Genomic DNA, 26,314 nt, shown 5'->3' with positions numbered 1-26,314 from the left:
AAGTGTTACGTAAAGTATATCGTATTTACAGTATGCAATTTCCTTTGTCAATATGCTCCTGTGCGTTCATATATGAATGCTTTGTATACTGTACACCAGCAAAGATGAATGATTTCTTGCTCGTACATGCTGCTGAGAGGGAATGATAGCCTTGCTGACTGTTAACAGTAGATTTCAATGTGCTGCAGCAGTGTGTCTCATCTTTCTCCTAGCCTCATGCTCTGTATATAAAGGGTTACATCCCAAATGGCACCCTATTGCCTATATAGTGCACTACTTCTGACCTGAGCCCTATGGGCCCTGGTCAAAAGTAGTGAACCAAATAGGGAACAGGGTGCTATGTTTGTAGCACAGCCTTATATGCAGCCTTATATACAGAGGAGAGGAGGAATTTACAGCTCTTGTAGCCACTACACGCAATGACTTATTCATATGCTGTGAGCCATCAGTTGACCGTAATACTGACAGGCCAAGAAAATATTAAACAATTCTCTCTCTCTCTGTCCCTCTCTCTCTCTCTCTCTCTCTCTCTCTCTCTCTGCCTCTCCCTCTCTCGCTCTCTCTCTCTCTCTCTCTGTCTCTCTCTCCGTCTCTCTCTCTCTCTCTCTCTCTCTCTCTCTCTCTCTTTCTCTCCCCCTCTCTCTCTCTCTCTCCCTCCCTCTCTCCCTCTCTCTCTCTCTCTCTCTGTCTCTCTCTCTGTCTCTCTCTCTCTGTCTCTCTCTCCCCCTCTCTCTCTCTCTCTCTCTCACTCTCTCTCTCTCCCTCTCTCTCTCCATCTCTCTCTCTCTCTCTGTCTCTCTCTCTCCCTCTCTCTCTCTCTCTCTCTCTGTCTCTCTCTCTCTCTCTCTGTCTCTCTCTCAAACTAAATGATAATGAATCGAGGCTAAAACAACATGATAATGAAGCAAAGCTAAACTAAATGATAATGAATCGCAAAGCTAAATTTAAATTTAAATGAATAAAAGCTCAAACTAAATTATAATGAATCGAGACATATTGTTTTAATCTTGATTCATTATCATTCTAAGCCTTGAATATTTGATCACTTCTGAAATATTTACTGTGCCTTCAGAAAGTATTCACACCCCTTTACTTTTCCAAATTTTGTTGTGTCAGAAAGTGTGAAAGTGTGATGAAATTTATTTGATTGAAATGTGTCGTCAACGATCTACTCAAAATACTATGTAAAATGGATTTAAAAAAAAATTATTAAAAATAAAAATATATATAAAAATAAATAAAAACACATCTTGATAAATATTCAGCCCCCTGAGTCAATACATGTTAGAATCACCTTCAGCAGTGATTACAGCTGTGAGTCTTTCTGGGTAAGTCTCTAAGTCTATTTGAGCTTTGCACACCTGGACTGTCGAATGTTTGCACATGATTCTATTTGTAATTATTCAAGCTCTGTCAAGTTGGTTGTTCGTCATTGCTAGAAAGCCATGTTCAAATCTTGCTGTAGATTTTCAAGAAGATTTACAAATCGGGAGTTTACATACATCTTAGCCAAATACATTTAAACTCAGTTTTTCCACAATTCCTGACATTTAATCCCAGTAAACATTCCCTGTCTTAGGTCAGTTAGGATCACAACTTTATTTTAAGAATGTGAAATGGCAGAATAATAGTAGAGAAATTATGTATTTAAGCTTTTATTTCTTTCATCACATTCCCAGTGGGTCAGAAGTTTACATACACTCAATTTGTATTTGGTAGCATTGCCTTTAAATTGTTTAACTTGGGTCAAACGTTTTGGGTAGTCTTCCACAAGCTTCCCACATTAAGTTGGGTGAATTTTGGCCCATTCCTCCTGACAGAGCTGGTGTCAGAGTCAGGTTTGTAAGGCCTCCTTGCTCGCACACTTTTTCAGTTCTGCCCACAAATTTTCTATAGGATTGAGGTTTTGTGATTAAGGGCTTTGTGATGGCCACTCCAATACCTTGACTTTGTTGTCCTTAAGCCATTTTGCCACAACTTTGGAAGTATGCTTGGGGTCATTGTTCATTTGGAAGACACATTTGCAACCAAGCTTTAACTTCCTGACTGATGTCTTGAGATGCTGCTTCAATATATCCACATCATTTTCCTTTCCTCATGATGCCATCTATTTTGTGAAGTGCACCAGTCCCTCTTGCAGCAAAGCACCCCCAAAACATAATGCTGCCACCCCGTGCTTCACAGTTGGCATGGTGTTCTTCGGCTTGCAAGCATCCCCCTTCTTCCTCCAAACATAACGATGGTCATTATGGCCAAACATAAACTCTTTTTGTTTCATCAGACTAGAGGACATTTCTTAAAAAATTACGACTGCTGAGCGGCCTTTCGGGTTATTTTTTTATTTTTTATTTCACCTTTATTTAACCAGGTTGGCCAGTTGAGAACAAGTGCTCATTAACAACTGTGACCTGGCCAAGATAAAGCAAAGCAGTGCTACTCAAACAACAACAGAGTTACACATGGAATAAACAAGCGTAGAGTCAATAACACAGTAGAAAAAAAAGAAGTATATATACAGTGTGTGCGAATGGCGTGAGGAGGAAAGGCAATAAATAGATAATAGTAGTGAAGTAATTACAATTTAGCAAATTAACACTGGAGTGATAGATGTGGGGCGGCAGGGTAGCCTAGTGTTTAGAGCGTTGGGCTAGTAATCGAAAGGTTGCAAGTTCAAATCCCCAAGCTGACAATGTACAACTCTGTCGTTCTGCCCCTGAACAAGGCAGTTGGAGACTTATTATATTTATACCTAGCCTCTATCTTAGATTGTAGGACTGCCGAGTTGTTAAGCATGTCCCAGTTTAGGTCACCTAACAGATGGAACTCTGAAGATAGATGGGGGGGCAATCAATTCACATATGGTGTCCAGTGCACAGCTGGGAGCTGAGGGGTGTCTATAACAGGTGGCAACAGTGAGAGACTTATTTCTGGAGAGATGAATTTTTTTAATTAGAAGCTCGAACTGTTTAGGCACAGGCCTGGAAAGTATGACAGAACTTTGCAGGCTATCTCTGAAGTAGATTGCAACTCCACCCCCTTTTGGCAGTTCTATCTTGACGGAAAATGTTGTAGTTGGGGATGGAAATCTCAGAATTTTTGGTGGCCTTCCTAAGCCAGGATTCAGACACGGCAAGGACATCAGGGTGCTAAAGCAGTGAGTAAATCAAACTTAGGGAGGAGGCTTCTGATGTTAACATGCATGAAACCAAGGCTTTTGTGGTAACATAAGTCAACAAATGAGAGCACCTGGGGACACGCAGGGCCTGGGTTAACCTCCACATCACCTGAGGAACAGAGGAGGAGTAGGATGAGGGTACAGTCTAAAGGCTATCAAAACTGGTCATCTAGTGCGTTGAGGTCAGAGAATAAAAGGAGCAGATTTCTAGGCGCGGTAGGATAGATTCAGGCCATAATGTACAGACAGGGGTATGGTAGGGTGCAAGTACACTGGAGGTAAACCTAATCTTTGAGTGGCAATAAGAGAGGTTGCATTTCTGGAGGCACTAGTTATGCTGGGTGAGGTCATCGCATTTGTGGGAGGTGGGTCAAAGGAGGTATCTGAGGCATGTTGAGCGGGACTAGTGGCTCCGCAGTAAACTAAAACAATGATAACTATCCTAAACAACAGTATACAAGGCATATTGACATTAGAGAGAGACATAAAGCAAGGCCTTAAAGCAGTTACGGGTGTTGATTGGGAGAGCTGAGACAACAACGGGTGAGACAACAACAACAGGTAAAATGGCGGTGAATGTGCAGAGAGGGTCATTTAACACAGGGCCTGAGTTCGAGGTTGGGGCCGACAAAAAAATAAACAAAAATGGAGTTCCGTGAATTATTGAACAGTCCAGCGGGCATCAGCTATGTAGCCAAGTGATCATAGGGTCCAGTGAAACAATAGATGAAACAGGGAAGCCGCTGGGTAGTTGTTACTATGCTAGCAAGCTGGAGACACGGCGTCCAAAAAAAAGATAGCAGGCCGGGGCTAGTAGAAACGTCTGCTCCGACGTCAGGCAAAGGCCGGTTGAGGACACAACAGATGGAGTTACATTGGCAGACCAGTCGTGATGGAACGGCGGGGCTCCGTGTCGACAGAGGGGTCCTGGTCAGTTGGCAAAAGAGGTATTGTAGCTGGAGTAATTTCGTTTGCTAGCCAGGAGATGCGCCTGGCTCGCGGCTAACTGGCACTAGCTTCGGGACAAGGGCGCTAGCCAATATAGCCACTCGGTAGCAGCGCTGATCCGATGCAAAGGCCCAGAGCTTACGGCAAGAAACCGGTGGAGTATTGAATTCTGGTCGTGTTAGTGAAGAGTCCGGGAGGCATCAGCTGTGTAGCCGAGTGATCACTGAGCAGGCCAGTAGGTGGGCCTGGCTCAAAGCTAGCTTCGGGGCTGGGCCACTCGGTAGCAGCTAGCTAGCTGTGATGATCAGGAGTAATGGTCCAGGGCTTATGGCAGGAATCCGGTGTTGTAGTGGAGGAAACAGTCCGATGCTGGCAGGCTGGGAAGTGTTATCCAGGCTAAAAGTGGCTGTTGTCGGTGCAAAAGGTAAAGGCCGCTAGCAGTGGCTAACAATGACAAAATAGCTAGTAGCTAATTAGCTGGTTAGCTTCTGATGGAGGTTCTGGCTAGGTTAGGTTAGGTTAGGCTAGGTCTAAAAATAGCGGATCCGTATCACATTGGATGAGGCGGGTTGCCGGAAAGTATTTTTAATTTAAATATTTAATTTAATTTAAAAATGGAAAAAAGGGATTGAAAATTATTTTAATATATTTTAAACAAAAGACAAAAAAGACTAAATGTATACGGAAGAACGACAAGCAACGTCTGCACTGCTACGCCATTTTGGTTACGTCAATATAGGACTCGTTTTACTGTGGATTTGGATACTTTTCTACCTGTTTCCTCCAGAATATTCACAGGGTCCTTTGCTGTTGGTCTGGGATTTATTTGCACTTTTCTACCTACACCAAAGTACGTTCATCTCTAGGAGACAGAACACGTCTCCTTCCTGAGCGGTATGACGGCTGCGTGGTCCCATGGTGTTTATAATTGCATACTGTTGTTTGTACAGATGAAAGGGTTTACCTTCAGGTGTTTGGAAATTGCTCCCAAGGATGAACCAAACTTGTGGAAGTCTACAATTTTCATTCTGGATGTCTTGGCTGATTTCTTTTGATTTTACTCTGATGTCAAGCAAAGAGGCATTGAGTGTGAAGGTAGGCCTTGAAATACATCCACAGGTACACCAATTTACTCAAATGATTTGCCTATCAGAAGCTTCTAAAGCAATGACATCACTTTCTGGAATTTTATAAGCTGTTTAAAGGCACAGTCAACTTAGTGTCTGTAAACTTCTGACCCACTGGAATTGTGATACAGTGAATTATAAGTGAAATAATCTGTCTGCAAACAATTGTTGGACAAATTACTTGTGTCAATGCACAAAGTAGATGTCCTAACAGACTTGCCAAAACTATGGTTTGTTAACAAGAAATTTGTGGAGTGATTGAAAAACGAGTTTTAATGCCTCAAACCTAAGTGTGTGTAAACTTCTGACTTCAACTGTAAGTCAAACCTGTAACTATGCAACTACGGAACATTCAATGTCATCTTGGCAAGCAACTCTGTTGTCTATTTGTCCTTGTGCTTTAGGTCCTGCTGAAAGGTGAATTTGTGTTCCAGTGTCTGTTGGAAAGCAGACTGAACCTGATTTTTGTCTTGGATTTTGCCTGTTCTTAGCTGTATTACGTTTATTTTTTATCATAAAAAACTCCCTAGTCCTTGGCGATGACAAACACACCTATAACATGATGCAGCCACCACCATGCTTGAAAATATGAAGAGTGGTACTCAGTGATGTGTGGTGTTGGAGTTGCCCCAAACATAACGCTCTGTATTCAGGACATACAATTAATACGTTTGCCACACTTTAGTGCCTTATTGCAAACAGGATGCGTGTTTTGGAATATTTGTATTATGTACAGGCTTCATTCTTTTCACTCTGTCAATTAGGTTAGTGTTGTGGAGTAACTTCAATGTTGTTGATCCATCCTCAGTTTTCTCCTTTCACAGCCATTAAACTCTGTAACTGTTATAAAGTCACCATTGGCCTCATGGTGAAATCCCTGAGCGGTTTCCTTCCTCTCACGCATCTGAGTTAGGTTTCCTTTCCTGAGCGGTTCCCTTCCTCTCACGCATCTGAGTTAGGTTTACTTTCCTGAGCGGTTTCCTTCCTCTCACGCATCTGAGTTAGGTTTCCTTTCCTGAGCGGTTTCCTTCCTCTCACGCATCTGAGTTAGGTTTCCTTTCCTGAGCGGTTTCCTTCCTCTCACGTGTCTGAGTTAGGTTTACTTTCCTGAGCGGTTTCCTTCCTCTCGCGCATCTGAGTTAGGACGGACGTGTCTATCTTTGTATTGTATACTGGGTGTCTTGGTACACCATCCATAGTGTAATTAATAACTTCACCATGCTCAAAGGGACATTCAATGTCTGCCTTTGTTGTTTTTACCCATCTACCAATAGGTGCCCTTCTTTGTGAGGCAATGGAAAACCTCCCTGGTCTTTGTTGTTGAATCTGTGTTGGAAATTCACTGTATGACCGAGGGACCTTACAGATAATTGTATGTGTGGTGGTACAGAGTTGAGGTAGTCATGTTAACTGTACCTTTTAAGCCTCTAGTCAACGGAACTGTATCTCTTCTCAAGGTTGAGGTCAATTTCATTTAAATCCTGTCAATTCAGGAAATACACAGACATTCACATTCAAATTCTCGTCATTGCTTCTTATTGGAGAAACATTTTGACTTGGAATTTCATTTACTTTCTGAATTGACTGGAATTTAAACGGAATTGACCCCAACCATGTCATATAGCATAGCTCCCTTAGATTTGATGCTACTGTGACTTTAATTTCCATCATACAGTACATTTTTATAAAACTTTTTTTTTTTTTTTAAATAGAAAAAGTGGTTTACCATAAGTAGGAGCAGTAAGATTCGTTTCACATGTTTAATACATTGTATGCTGCATGTTAAATCTATGCAAGTAACAGCAGGGATGCCAGGTCACGTGTGGAGAACAAGGATCATTCTTTTTTATGTTTCGGCTTGACACCCCTTCTATCTAACTATATCTAAGGGGGCCACAGATATTAAATTATTAACCAGGAATTCTCCCGCTGTAAAGTATCATCGAATAATTTAACATTTCTAGACTTCATGTACAAAAGCATTGTACTGCGTATACTGTAACGTATTCAGAATGAAAAGTTCCACTGATTAAGTTTTCAATAAGAGTAATACTTTACAATAGGTAACACATTTACACGTGTAGGACCAGTTTCACAGACAGGGCGTCAATTAAGCCAGGAGTTCGGCCTTAATGTGTACTAGTTAAACTAGGACATTTAAGTATCTTTCATGAACGTAATGGAGTAAGGTAAATAAACCTAAATGCTTAGTTCGTTGGAGACTATGGAGTCATAGAGTAAGGTAAATAAGCCTAAATGCTTAGTTCGTTGGAGACTATGGAGTCATAGAGTAAGGTAAATAAGCCTAAATGCTTAGTTTGTTGGAGACTATGGAGTCATGGAGTAAGGTAAATTAGCCTAAATGCTTAGTTCGTTGGAGACTATGGAGTCATAGAGTAAGGTAAATAAGTCTAAATGAGAACACCTATGTTTAGCCTGATTAGGGTAAGTATGAGCACATTGCTGTTGGTTTCCTCTCTGAAACTGGGCAACAATGTTTGAAAAACTCTAAATTGGGAGTGTATACACCTTCGACATTGATGGAGAACCAGTTCTTACGGTTCCTGAACCCCTCAGCATCAGGAGTTGATGGAGAACCAGTTGTTATGGTTACGGTACCCCTCAGCATCAGGAGTTGATGGACACTTGATGGGAACATGACATCCATCTAACCAGCCAATCACTCCTGGGAAGTGTACCATATTCATAGAATTGCACTCTATAGTTGGCTTGGCCAGCAGCATCAGGAAACTAGATGTAAAGACTCCTCAGTTCACAAAATGGCCCCCTGCAGACTTTACAGTTGGCTTGGCCAGCAGTATCAGGAAACTAGATGTAAAGACTCCTCAGTTCACAAAATGGCCCCCTGCAGACTTTACAGTTGGCTTGGCCAGCAGTATCAGGAAACTAGATGTAAAGACTCCTCAGTTCACAAAATGGCCCCCTGCAGACTTTACAGTTGGCTTGGCCAGCAGTATCAGGAAACTAGATGTAAAGACTCCTCAGTTCACAAAATGGCCCCCTGCAGACTTTACAGTTGGCTTGGCCAGCAGCATCAGGAAACTAGATGTAAAGACTCCTCGGTTCACAAAATGGCCCCCTGCAGACTTTACAGTTGGCTTGGCCAGCAGTATCAGGAAACTAGATGTAAAGACTCCTCAGTTCACAAAATGGCCCCCTGCAGACTTTACAGTTGGCTTGGCCAGCAGCATCAGGAAACTAGATGTAAAGACTCCTCGGTTCACAAAATGGCCCCCTGCAGACTTTACAGTTGGCTTGGCCAGCAGTATCAGGAAACTAGATGTAAAGACTCCTCAGTTCACAAAATGGCCCCCTGCAGACTTTACAGTTGGCTTGGCCAGCAGCATCAGGAAACTAGATGTAAAGACTCCTCAGTTCACAAAATGGCCCCCTGCAGACTTTACAGTTGGCTTGGCCAGCAGCATCAGGAAACTAGATGTAAAGACTCCTCAGTTCACAAAATGGCCCCCTGCAGACTTTACAGTTGGCTTGGCCAGCAGTATCAGGAAACTAGATGTAAAGACTCCTCAGTTCACAAAATGGCCCCCTGCAGACTTTACAGTTGGCTTGGCCAGCAGCATCAGGAAACTAGATGTAAAGACTCCTCAGTTCACAAAATGGCCCCCTGCAGACTTTACAGTTGGCTTGGCCAGCAGCATCAGGAAACTAGATGTAAAGACTCCTCAGTTCACAAAATGGCCCCCTGCAGACTTTACAGTTGGCTTGGCCAGCAGCATCAGGAAACTAGATGTAAAGACTCCTCAGTTCACAAAATGGCCCCCTGCAGACTTTACAGTTGGCTTGGCCAGCAGCATCAGGAAACTAGATGTAAAGACTCCTCAGTTCACAAAATGGCCCCCTGCAGACTTTACAGTTGGCTTGGCCAGCAGCATCAGGAAACTAGATGTAAAGACTCCTCAGTTCACAAAATGGCCCCCTGCAGACTTTACAGTTGGCTTGGCCAGCAGCATCAGGAAACTAGATGTAAAGACTCCTCAGTTCACAAAATGGCCCCCTGCAGACTTTACAGTTGGCTTGGCCAGCAGCATCAGGAAACTAGATGTAAAGACTCCTCAGTTCACAAAATGGCCCCCTGCAGACTTTACAGTTGGCTTGGCCAGCAGCATCAGGAAACTAGATGTAAAGACTCCTCAGTTCACAAAATGGCCCCCTGCAGACTTTACAGTTGGCTTGGCCAGCAGCATCAGGAAACTAGATGTAAAGACTCCTCAGTTCACAAAATGGCCCCCTGCAGACTTTGAACTAGTCTTCACACAGTTGCGTCACTGGCACCAGTTTCACGATGAATGATTCCAGATGCCAAAAACCTCAAAGTGATCAGAACTTGGAGAGAATTGGGTAATGACTATCCCATTTGAGACAGAGAGGACATTCTAGGCTCAATCAAAGTTATTATCTCCAATACATTTTCTTTGTACATACGAAAGTGGTCTCAAAAAGCTATTTCATCAAAGTATAGTTTAATGGATTACTCCTATCCACAAGTACTCGTCTGGCTGGCCTCTGTAGTGCATGTTGGTCTTCAATTAGGTATTACAAATAGTCCAGGCTCCCTCACAAACAGCACTGAAGCAGAAGTTAAACCTGCCTCTTTGAAAGATTAATTTAAGCTTTAATTTAGTCCTGGAGTAGCTCTAATCCTCCCTCTTGCAATCGACTTTGTTTAATCCAGAACAGGCTAAATCTACGACTATTTTAAGATAAGTCTGTGCAAGTCTCTTTGAGTTAAGACAGCTCAAAACAGGCATTTTAGTCTGGGACTAGGCTTAATCCTTGTGTGTGAAACCGGCCCGTAACTTAAGGGTCAGTCCTAAAGCAACTGTTTTCTTCACTGACTTTTATTTAACCTTTATTGATTTGTATTTGTATTTATTATGGATCCCCATTAGCTGAAAAGCAGCAGCTACTCTTCCTGGGGTTTATTATGGATCCCCATTAGCTGAAAAGCAGCAGCTACTCTTCCTGGGGTCCAGCAAAATTAGGACAGTTTGTACAGTTAATACAAAATTGATACAGCTAAGTCAATCTTAGATGTTAAGTCCCCTCCCTATTTGAGCGGTTTTTGGACTCACCTTGTTGTGCTGGGCTCAGTTGAACAGGAAGGTGGCGCAGCGGTCCTTCGTGGGCAAATGTTGTCATCAAAGTCTGGCATTCTCTGAAAAAAAAAACAAGGTCAAATCATGATGTTGGAGCTCTAGAAAGAGGCCCGAGTTGGATGGCCGATTAAAACTTATTTTCCCCGGGTGGCGCAGTGGTTAAGGGCGCTGTACTGCAGCGCCAGCTGTGCCATCAGAGTCCCTGGGTTCGCGCCCAGGCTCTGTCATAACCGGCCGCGACCGGGAGGTCCGTGGGGCGACGCACAATTGGCCTAGCGTCGTCCGGGTTAGGGAGGGATTGGTCGGTAGGGATCTCCTTGTCTCATCGCGCACCGGCGACTCCTGTGGTGGGCCGGGCGCAATGCGCGCTAGCCAAAGGTTGCCAGGTGCACGGTGTAGCCTCCGACACATTGGTGCGGCTGGCTTCCGGGTTGGATGCGCGCTGTGTTAAGAAGCAGTGCGGCTTGGTTGGGTTGTGTATCGGAGGACGCATGACATTCAGCCTCCGTCTCTCCCGAGCCCGTACGGGAGTTGTAGCGATGAGACAAGATAGTAGCTACTAAACAATTGGATACCACAAAATTGGGGAGAAAAAAGGGGGGGGGGAAAGAAAATACGTATTTTCCCAGTCGAAGCTCGTTTTTTCCGAGTTCCCAGTTGTCTTGAACTCACTGAAGTCTGAGATTTCACAGTTCTGAGTTTCCAGGTGTTCTGAAAGTGGCAGAAGTCATTGACAGCATGGCCAATGTTGAATGTTTATCCTTTTAAGCTTGGAGAAGAGACCCTTAAACCCAGGCTTGGACGACACACCCACTCCACTGAATAGCAGGTTAGTGATTGCTTTGCAATGCTTGCAGTTAGTCACGGATTCCTTCCAAACCACTCTTTGATGAATTTGCGATTTCTGACTTGTTGTGTAATGTTTATGCCCAATGTCAGATGAGCACCAATACATTTTATCTATAATTTCTCTTCATAATTCCTCTTCATATGACAAGGATGGAAAAGGATTTGCCAGTATATTGTTGATTTGAATCATGATGATGATTGCTAGCATGCTAGCTAAGATTTTGAAAGTATGATGTTGACATGGTCAGTCCAATCAAAGCTACTGTAGATATAACGTGATATGACGTAATTTTATCTGTGGCCAATAACCTTGAGCCTTTTTGGATGGGCACTTCTAATGTAACTCTATGGCAGCACCCAAGGGGCTTGAATGTTCTCCCCGTAGAATTTATGGTGACGTAGTGTTCCTATGAGTGACAGAACACTGAGCCAATCACAGCGCAACTAGACAACATTACCAACCCCTACGCTCCGTATTTTCCGCTGGCTGCCCCACCACCACAGAAAGCACTGAGCTGGGCTGAAACACCTGCTTGTTGGAGCTGCCTTACTCAAGAAAGCACTGAGCTGGGCTGAAACACCTGCTTGTTGGAGCTGCCTTACTCAAGAAAGCACTGAGCTGGGCTGAAACACCTGCTTGTTGGAGCTGCCTTACTCAAGAAAGCAAAAAAGACACCATGTTTGTATGTGGCTTTATTAAGTAATTAATTTGTCATTTTTTTTCCCGTTGTTTGCAAACTGATTTGTGATACATATTAATGCCAAAACAACATGAAAAACAAGCACAAAGCAGTTATTGTATTGCTAAACAGCTGGGGCACAAAACAGGTAGGTATCTACCCCACTTGACCTGAATGACAGGTCACCACTAGGTGGGTATCTACCCCACTTGACCTGAATGACAGGTCACCACTGGGTGGGTATCTACCCCACTTGACCTGAATGACAGGTCACCACTAGGTGGGTATCTACCCCACCTGCCCTGAATGACAAGTTAAATCTTATAGTAAGTTGTTTATGATTTGAGTCCTGCTATATTTAGAAAGCACTTAAGTCATTTCAAACCCATTTCCCCCACTGTGAATGCTTCTCTGTGAATGCTTCTCTGTGGATGCTTCTCTGTGAATGCTTCTCTGTGGATGCTCCTCTGTGAATGCTTCTCTGTGAATGCAGAAACATTGCCTTGAAAAGGTGCATAGCTAACATAGCCAACGGAATTGAATCCCGGCCTCGGTCTTTAGTATTTGACAAAAGAAGTTGGATAGAGAAATGCTATGAATTAGCTATGATATTTTTTTACCAAACTGTAATTTCTGTAATACATGTTGTAATAGATTCTCAGTATTGTTCAAGACACATGTCATGTGTATGAGTACTGTATGCTCTGGTTGATTCAAAATATAATTCACCATTGTTCATATGCATGAACTCCAGGCAGGTCAGACAGCAAATTATCAAAATGCAACACATTTATAATTCACACACTCCCTAACCCTCTGCTCTATCTCTCTGTCTCTTTCTCGCTCTCGCTGTCTCTCTCTCTGTCTCTGTCTCTCTCTCTCTCTCTCTGTCTCTTTCTCGCTCTCACTGTCTCTCTCTCGCTCACTGTCTCTCTCTCTCTGTCTCTGTCTCTGTCTCTCTCTCTCTCTCTGTCTCTTTCTCGCTCTCTCTGTCTCTCTCTCTCGCTCTGTCTGTCTCTCTGTCTCGCTCTCTCTGTCTCTCTCTCTGTCTCTCTCTCTCTGTCTCTCTCTCTCGCTCTGTCTCTGTCTCTCTTTCTCGCTCTCTCTGTCTCTCTTTCTCGCTCTCTCTGTCTCTCTCTCTGTCTCTCTCTCTCTGTCTCTCTCTCTCTGTCTCTCTCTCTCGCTCTGTCTCTGTCTCTCTCTCTCTGTCTCTTTCTCGCTCTCTCTCTGTCTCTCTCTCTCTGTCTCTTTCTCGCTCTCTCTCTGTCTCTCTCTCTCTGTCTCTCTCACTCTGTCTCTCTCTCTGTCTCTCACTGACAATTTAAATGCAACAATCAGTCTTTAAGGTTATTTGAAACAACTCCCAACATCGAGTCTCAAAGAAAAATAGTTAGTTTATGAAAATAGGCTTCCTCTCACTGACTGAGTCACTATACTCTCTGTAGTACACTATATAGGGAAAAGGGGGACATGTGGGACTCTGGACGTCAGGAGAGAAAAATGTATAAAAAAATTACATTTAATGTGCAGTTTGTGTCTGGGCATCTGAGGTTTTTCCTTGAATCAATACTAAGACATTTAGTAATATAGTTTATTAATAATGGTGGACGGTCAAGCCAAGCCAGGGAAAGGACACAGGGCAATGGGAATTTATTAATGACGGTGGACGGCCAAGCCAAGCCAGGGAAAGGACACAGGGCAATGGGAATTTATTTGAAGCTCATGTCAGAGAAACCCTAAACACGGTAATGATTTAAGTATTATGAGTATCCTCAGTGACAAAAATAGTGACAAATATTATTAGATAAAATGATAAGAAGGAAAGAAGTCTTACACCTCGTGATGTAGCTCAAGTGTTACACGTCTAGTCACTAACTTCAAAAACAGAACATAGTTCTTACCTGTCAAAGGAATCCCGTTCTTTCATCCAGACGGTCTTATTTTCCTCTCTAACCAACTATTTGGTATCTGGATGTCTCTAAAAGTTTTGTAAACCAGCACTACTACAAACTAGTGTCTCCAGTAACTAAAGTCTCCAATGAAATGTTCCATTGTGGTTTTAGGTTCCCAATGTCCTCTTTAGCTGACAAATATTTTGGCTTCACAAAAGGAAAAAGAGCACTTTCCTCTTTTAAAGGAAATTCCTGAAGAGTTCCTTCCTCTACGCTGCCTCAGCAACAATTACATTCAAACAACCAGGAACAGGGAAGACTTCCTGTGTTCTTGCCAAAACACTGTGTGGGCAATGGTAGGCTACAGCTATACTACATGCAGAATATGTCCCAAATAGCACCCTATCACCTATATAGTGCACTTATTTTGACCAGGACCCTTAGGGCTCTTGCCAAAAGCATTGCACTATTTAGGGAATAGGGGATGCAGGCCTTATAGCTATTTCTCCACAAGTTAACCACAACTCTGCCTCCTCCTCTTGCCACATGTAGTAATATTAATACAGATCAGTCAGCAAATAATCAAAATGCAACACATTTATAATTCACACCCCCTCTCTCTCTCTCTCTCTCTCTCTCTGTCTCTCTCTCTCTCTGTCTCTCTCTCTCTCTCTCTCTCTCTCTCTCTCTCTCTCTCTCTCTCTCTCTCTCTCTCTCTCTCTCTCTCTCTCTCTCTCTCTCTCTCTCTGTCTCTCTCTCTCTCTGTCTCTCTCTCTCTCTGTCTCTCTCTGTCTCTCTCTCTGTCTCTCTCTCTCTGTCTCTCTCTCTCTCTCTCAATTCAATTCAATTCAATTCAATTCAAGGGCTTTATTGGCATGGGAAACATGTATTAACATTGCCAAAGCAAGTGAGGTAGACAACATACAAAGTGAATATATAAAGTGAAAAACAACAAAAATTAACAGTAAACATTACACATACAGAGGTTTCAAAACAGTAAAGACATTACAAATGTCATATTATATATATATATACAGTGTTTTAACAATGTACAAATGGTTAAAGGACACAAGATAAAATAAATAAGCATAAATATGGGTTGTATTTACAATGGTGTGTGTTCTTCACTGGTTGCCCTTTTCTCGTGGCAACAGGTCACAAATCTTGCTGCTGTGATGGCACACTGTGGAATTTCACCCAGTAGATATGGGAGTTTTTCAAAATTGGATTTGTTTTCAAATTCTTTGTGGATCTGTGTAATCTGAGGGAAATATGTCTCTCTAATATGGTCATACATTGGGCAGGAGGTTAGGAAGTGCAGCTCAGTTTCCACCTCATTTTGTGGGCAGTGAGCACATGGCCTGTCTTCTCTTGAGAGCCATGTCTGCCTACGGCGGCCTTTCTCAATAGCAAGGCTATGCTCACTGAGTCTGTACATAGTCAAATGATCTAAAACAACACACTCACAACAACAAGTCTCAAAGAAAAATAGTTAGTTGATGAAAATAGGCTTCCTCTCACTGACTGAGTCACTATACTCTCTGTTGTACACTATATAGGGAAAAGGGGGATGCAGGCCTTATAGCCATTTCTCAATAAGTTAACCACAACTCTGCCTCCTCCTCTTGCCACATGTAGTAATATTAATACTGTTGTAAAACCGTTTCAACGTCACCGCTAAGACCTCTCTCCAAATAGACGCGTTCTCTGAAAGTGCACTACACTCCACAGGGTGTGGTTGACTGCTCTGTACTCTATAGGAGAGCCTCAGTGTGATTTCCTGACAGCATAGTCCTTCATATGGTATTTTTCCATGTCATGTATCCGCTATATGTCTAAACATATTAGGTTGTGTAATATTATTGTTTATCATGACACAAGGCGAGAGACCCAGACGCAGGAGGTTAGACGGTTGGAGTCTTACAATGTTTATTCATCCAATAGGGGAAGGCAAGAGAATGGTCGCAGACAAGCAAAAGGGTCAGAACCAGTTCAGAGTCCAAAAGGTACCGAAGGGCAGGCAGAATCAAGGTCAGGGCAGGCAGAATCAAGGTCAGGGCAGGCAGAATCAAGGTCAGGGCAGGCAGGAGGGAAAGAAGTCCAGAGAGGGGTCAAAACCGGGAGGACTTTCAAAAAGAGATTAGCAAAAAGAGTACGGGACAAACACGCTGGCTGACTTGACTAACATACAAGACGAACTGGCACTGAGAGACAGGAATCACAGAGATAAATACACTGTCACAGAGAGACAGGAAACACAGGGATAAATACACTGGTACAGAGAGACAGGAAACACAGGGATAAATACACTGGTACAGAGAGACAGGAAACACAGGGATAAATACACTGGTACAGAGAGACAGGAAACACAGGGATAAATACACTGGTACAGAGAGACAGGAAACACAGAGATAAATACACTGGTACAGAGAGACAGGAAATACAGGGATAAATACACTGGCACAGAGAGACAGGAAATACAGGGATAAATACACTGGTACAGAGAGACAGGAAACACAGGGATAAATACACTGGTACAGAGAGACAGGAAACACAGGGATAAATACACTGGTACAGAGAGACAGGAAACACAGGGATAAATACACTGGTACAGAGAGACAGGAAACACAGAGATAAATACACTGGTACAGAGAGACAGGAAATACAGGGATAAATACACTGGCACAGAGAGACAGGAAATACAGGGATAAATACACTGGGGTAATAAGCAACACCTGGAGGGGGTGGAGACAATCACAGGGACAGGTGAAATAGATCAGAGCGTGACATTGTTAAATAATGGGGTGGGGATGATAAAGACGGTGATATAAAATAAAATCAGGGACAATTGGTATGTTAACCATTTATTTGATTTATTTTGCAGAATGAAACACATGAGACACAATAGACTCAAATCAATTAAAAACTCCAACTCCGTCAAACACCAGAGACTTGCATTAAGTGAGACAGTGAGGGAGAGAAATAGAGAGATGGCGAGAGAGAGAGAGAGAGAGAGAGAGAGAGAGAGACAGAGACAGATGAGATGGGGAGAGAAAGAGAGAGAGAGAGAGACAGAGACAGATGAGATGGGGAGAGAAAGAGAAAGAGAGAGAGAGAGAGAGAGAGAGAGAGAGACAGAGACAGATGAGATGGGGAGAGAAAGAGAGAGAGAGAGAGACAGAGACAGATGAGATGGGGAGAGAAAGAGAGAGAGAGAGAGAGAGAGAGAGAGAGAGAGACAGATGAGATGGGGAGAGAAAGAGAAAGAGAGAGAGAGAGAGAGAGAGAGAGAGAGAGAGAGAGAGAGAGAGAGAGAATGTCATGATTTGCTTCTTTACATTTTAAATATCTTGATTGTACAAAAATGCAAATGGTTTCTTCAGCATATGCTATTTTTCAATGTGCATCTTCCATTTTGGCAGAATTCAAATGAAAGGTTTTGAAGCGAAAAGGGACAAATTGTAATAATCAAATTGGACAAAAACAAAAATGCCTGCTCTCTCTCAAAGATGAATAACAACAGTAAATAGAATTCATTAGTAAACAGAAACATTGGTTTTTTATTTGCAATTATGGTCTCTAACTGCATTGGTATACAGGGACGGCTTTATGTTGAGTAAATAAGCTTCTGCAACAAGTACATATCCAAAGTTTCAAAAACAAAAGTAAATAATTTCATACATAAAAAACGAAAAGTAGTTATTGAGGTTGTTGTTTTTTTGCTGTGTGTCTGTGTGTATAAACATACTTTTCTTAAAAATAACAATTGAAGCTATACTATTTTTTTGTGCAATAGAACCCTGGATATAAAAATACCTAATCTTGACAAAATGCATTTTAACAGAATGCAATACAACAATGGGACTAAACATGTGAGGCACTATTGGTATAAATTTGGTGAGATTTATGCTCAATAAATTTTGGCTATGTACAAAAGACAATACTTAATATTACAATACAGATTCATCTTATTTACAGTTAAATTGAAGTCTGAACAATGTAATGTACCCCCATATGTAATAAGTAAAATGTGTGGAGAAAGTCCGAAGGGAATAACACACACGTAATGTTACATTGAGATGAGATGTGAACTCATCTGTCAAGTTTTAAATTCTTGAGCAGATAGGGCTGTTGTGTATATGGAGAAGATAATTGGGTAGTATACGAGAGAGTTTATAATTAGCCTAAACAATTCATTCATTTCTTTGGTGACATAGAAAAGTCAAGTTTTGGGAAATGGAAACCACCTCTAGACCCACTGTCACTGCTGGAAGATGAGGCGATTCTCGACTTTTTAGAGGGGAGAGATACACCACCACTTCCCTCTACTCTCTCTTCATTATCTTCACCCAGTGTCACTTCATATGAGCCCGTCGACTTTGAGCCAAAACCACCAAAGGTGCCAAACTTTGACTTGCTCTTCTTTCCTTTCACCTTGGCCCCCCCAACATCAACAGAGATGTCGCAACCCTCAGCACTTAAGTGACTTGAGGGGGAAGACACAGCCAGATCTCCCTCGTCACTCGCCACAGAGGAAGACCGATGCCTTGATTTCTTAAAAAGATCCAGTGAGGCTGACTTGCTCTTAGGGGACACACTATGCCCAGATCCTCCCTCTACAGACAACTTGCCACTTACTAACTCCCCATGACTTAAACTCAACTCTTTGGAGCCCTTAACGCCGCCACCGGCTCCCAGTTCTGCGTCCGGCCCCTGAAAGCTAATATCTGCTGCACTACCTCCCTTTGCTTTTGACTTGCCAAAACCGAACCTTGGCATCTTCACATTCACTTTACCACCACTGTTCTTCACGTCTGGGCCGTGCAACTCTAGGCTCGGAGAACTAACTCTACCAATAACCGAAGGAGTCTGCACATCAACCTTCTCACCCCCCACTGCTAACCCTGCTCCTGCCCCTGCTTCTAACCTTGCATCAACATCTACTCCCATCTCTGGTCCATGGTACTTTGGAACACTGATTTTGGGGAATGATACGTGTCCCTCTGGGAAATGTAGTCCACTGAATCCTGAAACATTTGAGTCTACTTCTACTCCTCCTCCGATATCTGTCTTAGGACCTTTAAAACCTCCGGAGAGGCTTGCCTCTCCTTTCAGATTTTGCCCGTTCACATTTACGTCAACATCAGGGACATTTACCTGGGGCCCTTTGATTTTCATCCCTGGAAATTTCATGTTAGACTTAGTTTTGACATCTGGGACTTCCACGTTTACATCTGGGCCCCCAATGTTGGCTTGTAGGCTCCCAGATGACAAGTCACCTTTAACTTTGGAAGATTTTACATCAAATTCCACATCGGGGAAATGAAGTTTTCCAAAGAAGGGTTTCTTTACTTTTGCTCCTTTCAGGTGAAGCTCAGGAGAGTCAACATCTAAATCTACACCTGATGTTTCAAGGTCAATATCGACATCAGGTTTCTTTGCTTTCCCTTTGATTTTGGGCAGTTTGAATTTGCCTTTCTTTCCTTTGACCAGAACATCAACATCAGGGACTTCTAGACTACTGTCAACCTCTGGCAAATGAACATCTAATTTGGGGCTCTTTCCTCCCATATGGATCTTTGGTGCATTGAATTTAGGTTCTTTGATATTTGCATCCCCAAGGTTAATGTCAACCTCAGGTGCTTTCACATCAATCGTTCTGTGAGAAATATTCAGTTCAGGACCTTCAACTTCTGGGGACTTAATACCAAACATGGGACCTTTGAACTTTGGAAACTTGATGTCTGGTTTTTCAAAACTGAAACTGGGACTTCCCATATCAAGGGAACCACCTGAAAACTTTGCATCAGGACCTCTGATGTCGAGATCTGTACGTGAAATGTCAACACTAGGTACCATGATGTCAATATCAGCTTGAGGTAGGTTAAGATCCACATCTGGACCCTCCAGTTTAGGTCCTCTGAATCCAAATGATGGCATCTTCATCTTTGGCATCTTAAATCCTCCTGAACCTTCAACATCTGGACCTTCGATGTCTATTTTGGGTGCTTTGAGGTCTCCTTCGATCTTGGGGACTGACACATCAAAATCTCCCTTTACCTTTGGACCTTTCAGGTTGAAATCCATATCTGGCATTGATATCTTTGGTCCTGACATTGAAGGCATCTTGAATTTTGGCCCTCTGATTTTACCATCATACCCTTCAATGTCAATTTCTGGACCTTCAACATTAATGTCAGCTTTAGGTAAGTTGAGATCGACATCCGGACCCTCCAGGTTAGGTCCTTTGAATCCAAAGGATGGCATTTTCATCTTTGGCATCTTAAATCCTCCTGAACCTTCGATGTCAACATCTGGACCTTTAATGTCTACTTTGGGTGCTTTGAGGTCTCCTGACATATCAACATCTCCCTTCATCTTTGGACCTTTCAGGTTGAAGTCCACATCAGGCATGGAGATCTTTGGTCCTGATATGGAAGGCATCTTGAATTTCGGCCCTTTGATTTTACCATCTGGGCCTTCAATGTCCAGTTCTGGACCTTTGATGTCAACGTTGGGCCCCTTAATATCAATGTCAGCTTTAGGAAGGTTGATATCAACATCTGGCCCCTCCAGTTTGGGTCCTTTGAATCCAAAGGATGGCATCTTCATCTTTGGCATCTTAAATCCTCCTGAACCTTCAATGTCAACATCTGGACCTTCAATATCTACTTTGGGTGCTTTGAGGTCTCCTGACATATCAACATCTCCCTTCATCTTTGGACCTTTCAGGTTGAAGTCCACATCAGGCATGGAGATATTTGGTCCTGACATTGAAGGCATCTTGAATTTCGGCCCTTTGATTTTACCATCTGGGCCTTCAATGTCCAGTTCTGGACCTTTGATATCAACGTTGGGCCCCTTAATATCAATTTCAGCTTTAGGAAGGTTGATATCAACATCTGGCCCCTCCAGTTTGGGTCCTTTGAATCCAAATGATGGCATCTTCATCTTTGGCATCTTAAATCCTCCTGAACCTGCAATGTCAACATCTGGACCTTCAATGTCTACTTTGGGTGCTTTGAGGTCTCCTTCGATCTTGGGGACTGACACATCAAAATCTCCCTTTACCTTTGGACCTTTCAGGTTGAAATCCATATCTGGCATTGATATCTTTGGTCCTGATATGGAAGGCATCTTGAATTTCGGCCCTTTGATTTTACCATCTGGGCCTTCAATGTCCAGTTCTGGACCTTTGATGTCAACGTTGGGCCCCTTAATATCAATGTCAGCTTTAGGAAGGTTGATATCAACATCTGGCCCCTCCAGTTTGGGTCCTTTGAATCCAAATGATGGCATCTTCATCTTTGGCATCTTAAATCCTCCTGAACCTGCAATGTCAACATCTGGACCTTCAATGTCTACTTTGGGTGCTTTGAGGTCTCCTTCGATCTTGGGGACTGACACATCAAAATCTCCCTTTACCTTTGGACCTTTCAGGTTGAAATCCATATCTGGCATTGATATCTTTGGTCCTGACATTGAAGGCATCTTGAATTTTGGCCCTCTGATTTTACCATCATACCCTTCAATGTCAATTTCTGGACCTTCAACATTAATGTCAGCTTTAGGTAAGTTGAGATCGACATCCGGACCCTCCAGGTTAGGTCCTTTGAATCCAAAGGATGGCATTTTCATCTTTGGCATCTTAAATCCTCCTGAACCTTCGATGTCAACATCTGGACCTTTAATGTCTACTTTGGGTGCTTTGAGGTCTCCTGACATATCAACATCTCCCTTCATCTTGGGACCTTTCAGGTTGAAGTCCACATCAGGCATGGAGATCTTTGGTCCTGATATGGAAGGCATCTTGAATTTCGGCCCTTTGATTTTACCATCTGGGCCTTCAATGTCCAGTTCTGGACCTTTGATGTCAACGTTGGGCCCCTTAATATCAATGTCAGCTTTAGGAAGGTTGATATCAACATCTGGCCCCTCCAGTTTGGGTCCTTTGAATCCAAATGATGGCATCTTCATCTTTGGCATCTTAAATCCTCCTGAACCTTCAATGTCAACATCTGGACCTTCAATGTCTACTTTGGGTGCTTTGAGGTCTCCTTCGATCTTGGGGACTGACACATCAAAATCTCCCTTTACCTTTGGACCTTTCAGGTTGAAATCCATATCTGGCATTGATATCTTTGGTCCTGACATTGAAGGCATCTTGAATTTTGGCCCTCTGATTTTACCATCATACCCTTCAATGTCAATTTCTGGACCTTCAACATTAATGTCAGCTTTAGGTAGGTTGAGATCGACATCCGGACCCTCCAGGTTAGGTCCTTTGAATCCAAAGGATGGCATTTTCATCTTTGGCATCTTAAATCCTCCTGAACCTTCAATGTCAACATCTGGACCTGTAATGTCTACTTTGGGTGCTTTGAGGTCTCCTGACATATCAACATCTCCCTTCATCTTTGGACCTTTCAGGTTGAAGTCCATGTCAGGCATGGAGATATTTGGTCCTGATATGGAAGGCATCTTGAATTTCGGCCCTTTGATTTTACCATCTGGGCCTTCAATGTCCAGTTCTGGACCTTTGATGTCAACGTTGGGCCCCTTAATATCAATGTCAGCTTTAGGAAGGTTGATATCAACATCTGGCCCCTCCAGTTTGGGTCCTTTGAATCCAAATGATGGCATCTTCATCTTTGGCATCTTAAATCCTCCTGAACCTTCGATGTCAACATCTGGACCTTTAATGTCTACTTTGGGTGCTTTGAGGTCTCCTTCGATCTTGGGGACTGACACATCAAAATCTCCCGTTACCTTTGGACCTTTCAGGTTGAAATCCATATCTGGCATTGATATCTTTGGTCCTGACATTGAAGGCATCTTGAATTTTGGCCCTCTGATTTTACCATCATACCCTTCAATGTCAATTTCTGGACCTTCAACATTAATGTCAGCTTTAGGTAAGTTGAGATCGACATCCGGACCCTCCAGGTTAGGTCCTTTGAATCCAAAGGATGGCATTTTCATCTTTGGCATCTTAAATCCTCCTGAACCTTCGATGTCAACATCTGGACCTTTAATGTCTACTTTGGGTGCTTTGAGGTCTCCTGACATATCAACATCTCCCTTCATCTTCGAACCTTTCAGGTTGAAGTCCACATCAGGCATGGAGATCTTTGGTCCTGATATGGAAGGCATCTTGAATTTCGGCCCTTTGATTTTACCATCTGGGCCTTCAATGTCCAGTTCTGGACCTTTGATGTCAACGTTGGGCCCCTTAATATCAATGTCAGCTTTAGGAAGGTTGATATCAACATCTGGCCCCTCCAGTTTGGGTCCTTTGAATCCAAATGATGGCATCTTCATCTTTGGCATCTTAAATCCTCCTGAACCTTCAATGTCAACATCTGGACCTTCAATGTCTACTTTGGGTGCTTTGAGGTCTCCTTCGATCTTGGGGACTGACACATCAAAATCTCCCTTTACCTTTGGACCTTTCAGGTTGAAATCCATATCTGGCATTGATATCTTTGGTCCTGACATTGAAGGCATTTTGAATTTTGGCCCTCTGATTTTACCATCATACCCTTCAATGTCAATTTCTGGACCTTCAACATTAATGTCAGCTTTAGGTAAGTTGAGATCGACATCCGGACCCTCCAGGTTAGGTCCTTTGAATCCAAAGGATGGCATTTTCATCTTTGGCATCTTAAATCCTCCTGAACCTTCGATGTCAACATCTGGACCTTTAATGTCTACTTTGGGTGCTTTGAGGTCTCCTGACATATCAACATCTCCCTTCATCTTTGGACCTTTCAGGTTGAAGTCCACATCAGGCATGGAGATATTTGGTCCTGACATTGAAGGCATCTTGAATTTCGGCCCTTTGATTTTACCATCTGGGCCTTCAATGTCCAGTTCTGGACCTTTGATGTCAACGTTGGGCCCCTTAATATCAATGTCAGCTTTAGGAAGGTTGATATCAACATCTGGCCCCTCCAGTTTGGGTCCTTTGAATCCAAATGATGGCATCTTCATCTTTGGCATCTTAAATCCTCCTGAACCTTCGATGTCAACATCTGGACCTTTAATGTCTACTTTGGGTGCTTTGAGGTCTCCTTCGATCTTGGGGACTGACACATCAAAATCTCCCTTTACCTTTGGACCTTTCAGGTTGAAATCCATATCTGGCATTGATATCTTTGGTCCTGACATTGAAGGCATCTTGAATTTTGGCCCTCTGATTTTACCATCATACCCTTCAATGTCAATTTCTGGACCTTCAACATTAATGTCAGCTTTAGGTAAGTTGAGATCGACATCCGGACCCTCCAGGTTAGGTCCTTTGAATCCAAAGGATGGCATTTTCATCTTTGGCATCTTAAATCCTCCTGAACCTTCGATGTCAACATCTGGACCTTTAATGTCTACTTTGGGTGCTTTGAGGTCTCCTGAAATATCAACATCTCCCTTCATCTTTGGACCTTTCAGGTTGAAGTCCATGTCAGGCATGGAGATATTTGGTCCTGATATGGAAGGCATCTTGAATTTCGGCCCTTTGATTTTACCATCTGGGCATTCAATGTCCAGTTCTGGACCTTTGATGTCAACGTTGGGGCCCTTAATATCAATGTCAGCTTTAGGAAGGTTGATATCAACATCTGGCCCCTCCAGTTTGGGTCCTTTGAATCCAAAGGATGGCATCTTCATCTTTGGCATCTTAAATCCTCCTGAACCTTCAATGTCAACATCTGGACCTTCAATATCTACTTTGGGTGCTTTGAGTTCTCCTTCAATCATTGGCACAGACATGTCCACATCTCCCTTCATCTTTGGACCTTTCAGGTCAAAGTCCATATCAGGCATAGAGATCTTTGGTCCTGATATTGATGGCATCTTGAATTTTGGGCCCTTGATTTTGCCATCAGGGCATTCAATGTCAATTTCCGGAACTTTAATGTCAACACTGGGTCCCTTAATGCCGACATCAGATTTAGGTATGTTAATATCTATATCGGGTATCTCTACTTTCGGGCTTCTGAATCCAAATTTTGGCATTTTGAATTTGGATCCTTTGACCTTAGGGCTGGTAGCCCCAACATCAAGCTCAAGGTCTGAAACACTACCTTTCGGTGTTTTGATATTGATATCTGCTTTTGCTAGATTTACATCAACCTCAGGAGACTTGACTTTTGGCCCTCCGAATCCAAACTTTGGCATTTTGAACTTAGACTTCTTTGGTGTAATGTCAGGACTCTCAATTGAGATATCCAATCCCTCAAATTCAGATTTGGGTGTACTGATTTCTCCCTCAACTCCCCCCTTGAACTTTGGACCTTTTATATTGAAATCAATATCAGGCATCGACATTTTGGGGCCAGAAATAGAGGGCATCTTCATCTTTGGCATCTTAAATCCTCCTGAACCTTCAATGTCAACATCTGGCCCTTCAATATCAACTTTGGGTGCTTTCAGGTCACCTTCAATCATTGGCACAGACATGTCCACGTCTCCCTTCATTTTTGGACCTTTCAGATTGAAGTCCACATCAGGCATGGAGATCTTTGGTCCTGACATTGACGGCATCTTGAATTTCGGCCCTTTGATTTTACCATCAGGGCCTTCAATGTCAAGTTCTGGACCTTTAATGTCCACTTTTGGTGCTTTGATGTCTATATCAGCTTTTGGCAGGTTAACATCAACATCTGGACCCTCCAATTTAGGACCTTTGATTCCAAAAGACGGCATCTTCATCTTTGGCATCTTAAATCCTCCTGAACCTTCAATGTCAAGATCTGGCCCCTCTATGTCTACTTTTGGTGCTTTGAGGTCTCCTTCTATCTTGGGCCCTGACACATCGAAATCTCCTTTCATCTTTGGACCTTTCAGATTGAAGTCCACATCGGGCATGGAGATCTTCGGTCCTGAAATTGATGGCATCTTGAATTTTGCTCCTTTGATTTTTCCATCTGGACCTTCAATTTCAAGATCTGGACCTTCAATGTCTACTTTGGGTGCTTTAAGTTCTACTGACATATCAACATCTCCCTTCATTTTGGGACCTTTCAGATTGAAGTCCATATCAGGCATGGAGATTTTTGGTCCTGACATTGACGGCATCTTGAATTTCGGCCCTTTGATTTTACCATCAGGGCCTTCAATGTCAAGTTCTGGACCTTTAATGTCAACTTTGGGCGCTTTGATGTCTATATCAGCTTTTGGCAGGTTAACATCAACATCTGGACCCTCCAATTTAGGACCTTTGAATCCAAAAGACGGCATCTTCATCTTTGGCATCTTAAATCCTCCTGAACCTTCAATGTCAAGATCTGGCCCCTCTATGTCTACTTTGGGTGCTTTGAGGTCTCCTTCTATCTTGGGCCCTGACACGTCGAATTCTCCCTTCATCTTTGGACCTTTTAGGTTGAAATCCACATCAGGCATGGAGATCTTCGGTCCTGAAATTGATGGCATCTTGAATTTTGGTCCTTTGATTTTTCCATCTGGACCTTCAATTTCAAGATCTGGACCTTCAATGCCTACTTTGGGT

The 26,314-nt window shown here is 42.8% G+C and overlaps 2 protein-coding genes across 3 annotated transcripts in view; both read right to left on the bottom strand.

The window, feature by feature from the left end:
- Positions 1 to 14,157, bottom strand: part of LOC139390548 (kelch-like protein 4) — a 65,284-nt gene extending 51,127 nt beyond the window's left edge. Inside the window, exons 1-2 of one of the 2 annotated variants that reach the window (XR_011629524.1) lie at positions 13,819 to 14,100; positions 10,365 to 10,447 (exon numbers count right to left, since the gene is read on the bottom strand). Coding sequence is in view for 1 of the 2 variants with exons in the window: in XM_071137743.1 (XP_070993844.1) it covers positions 10,365 to 10,444 (80 nt within the window). In the remaining variant the exon portion in view is untranslated. Of the gene's footprint in view, positions 1 to 10,364; positions 10,448 to 13,818 lie in introns of both variants that reach the window. The other variant, XM_071137743.1, reaches the window with a different exon arrangement.
- A 2,503-nt stretch (positions 14,158 to 16,660) lies between these two features.
- Positions 16,661 to 26,314, bottom strand: part of LOC139390580 (AHNAK nucleoprotein) — a 56,963-nt gene continuing 47,309 nt past the window's right edge. The window contains exon 8 of the mRNA XM_071137787.1: positions 16,661 to 26,180. Within this exon, the coding sequence (XP_070993888.1) occupies positions 18,007 to 26,180 (8,174 nt within the window). The 3' untranslated portion in view covers positions 16,661 to 18,006. The remainder of the gene's footprint in view (positions 26,181 to 26,314) is intronic.

This window comes from Oncorhynchus clarkii, chromosome 31 (assembly GCF_045791955.1).
Source record: "Oncorhynchus clarkii lewisi isolate Uvic-CL-2024 chromosome 31, UVic_Ocla_1.0, whole genome shotgun sequence".
Taxonomy (NCBI): domain Eukaryota; kingdom Metazoa; phylum Chordata; class Actinopteri; order Salmoniformes; family Salmonidae; genus Oncorhynchus; species Oncorhynchus clarkii.
The sequence above is the reverse complement of the archived record's forward strand: the minus strand, read 5'-3'. Positions and strand labels throughout refer to the sequence as shown.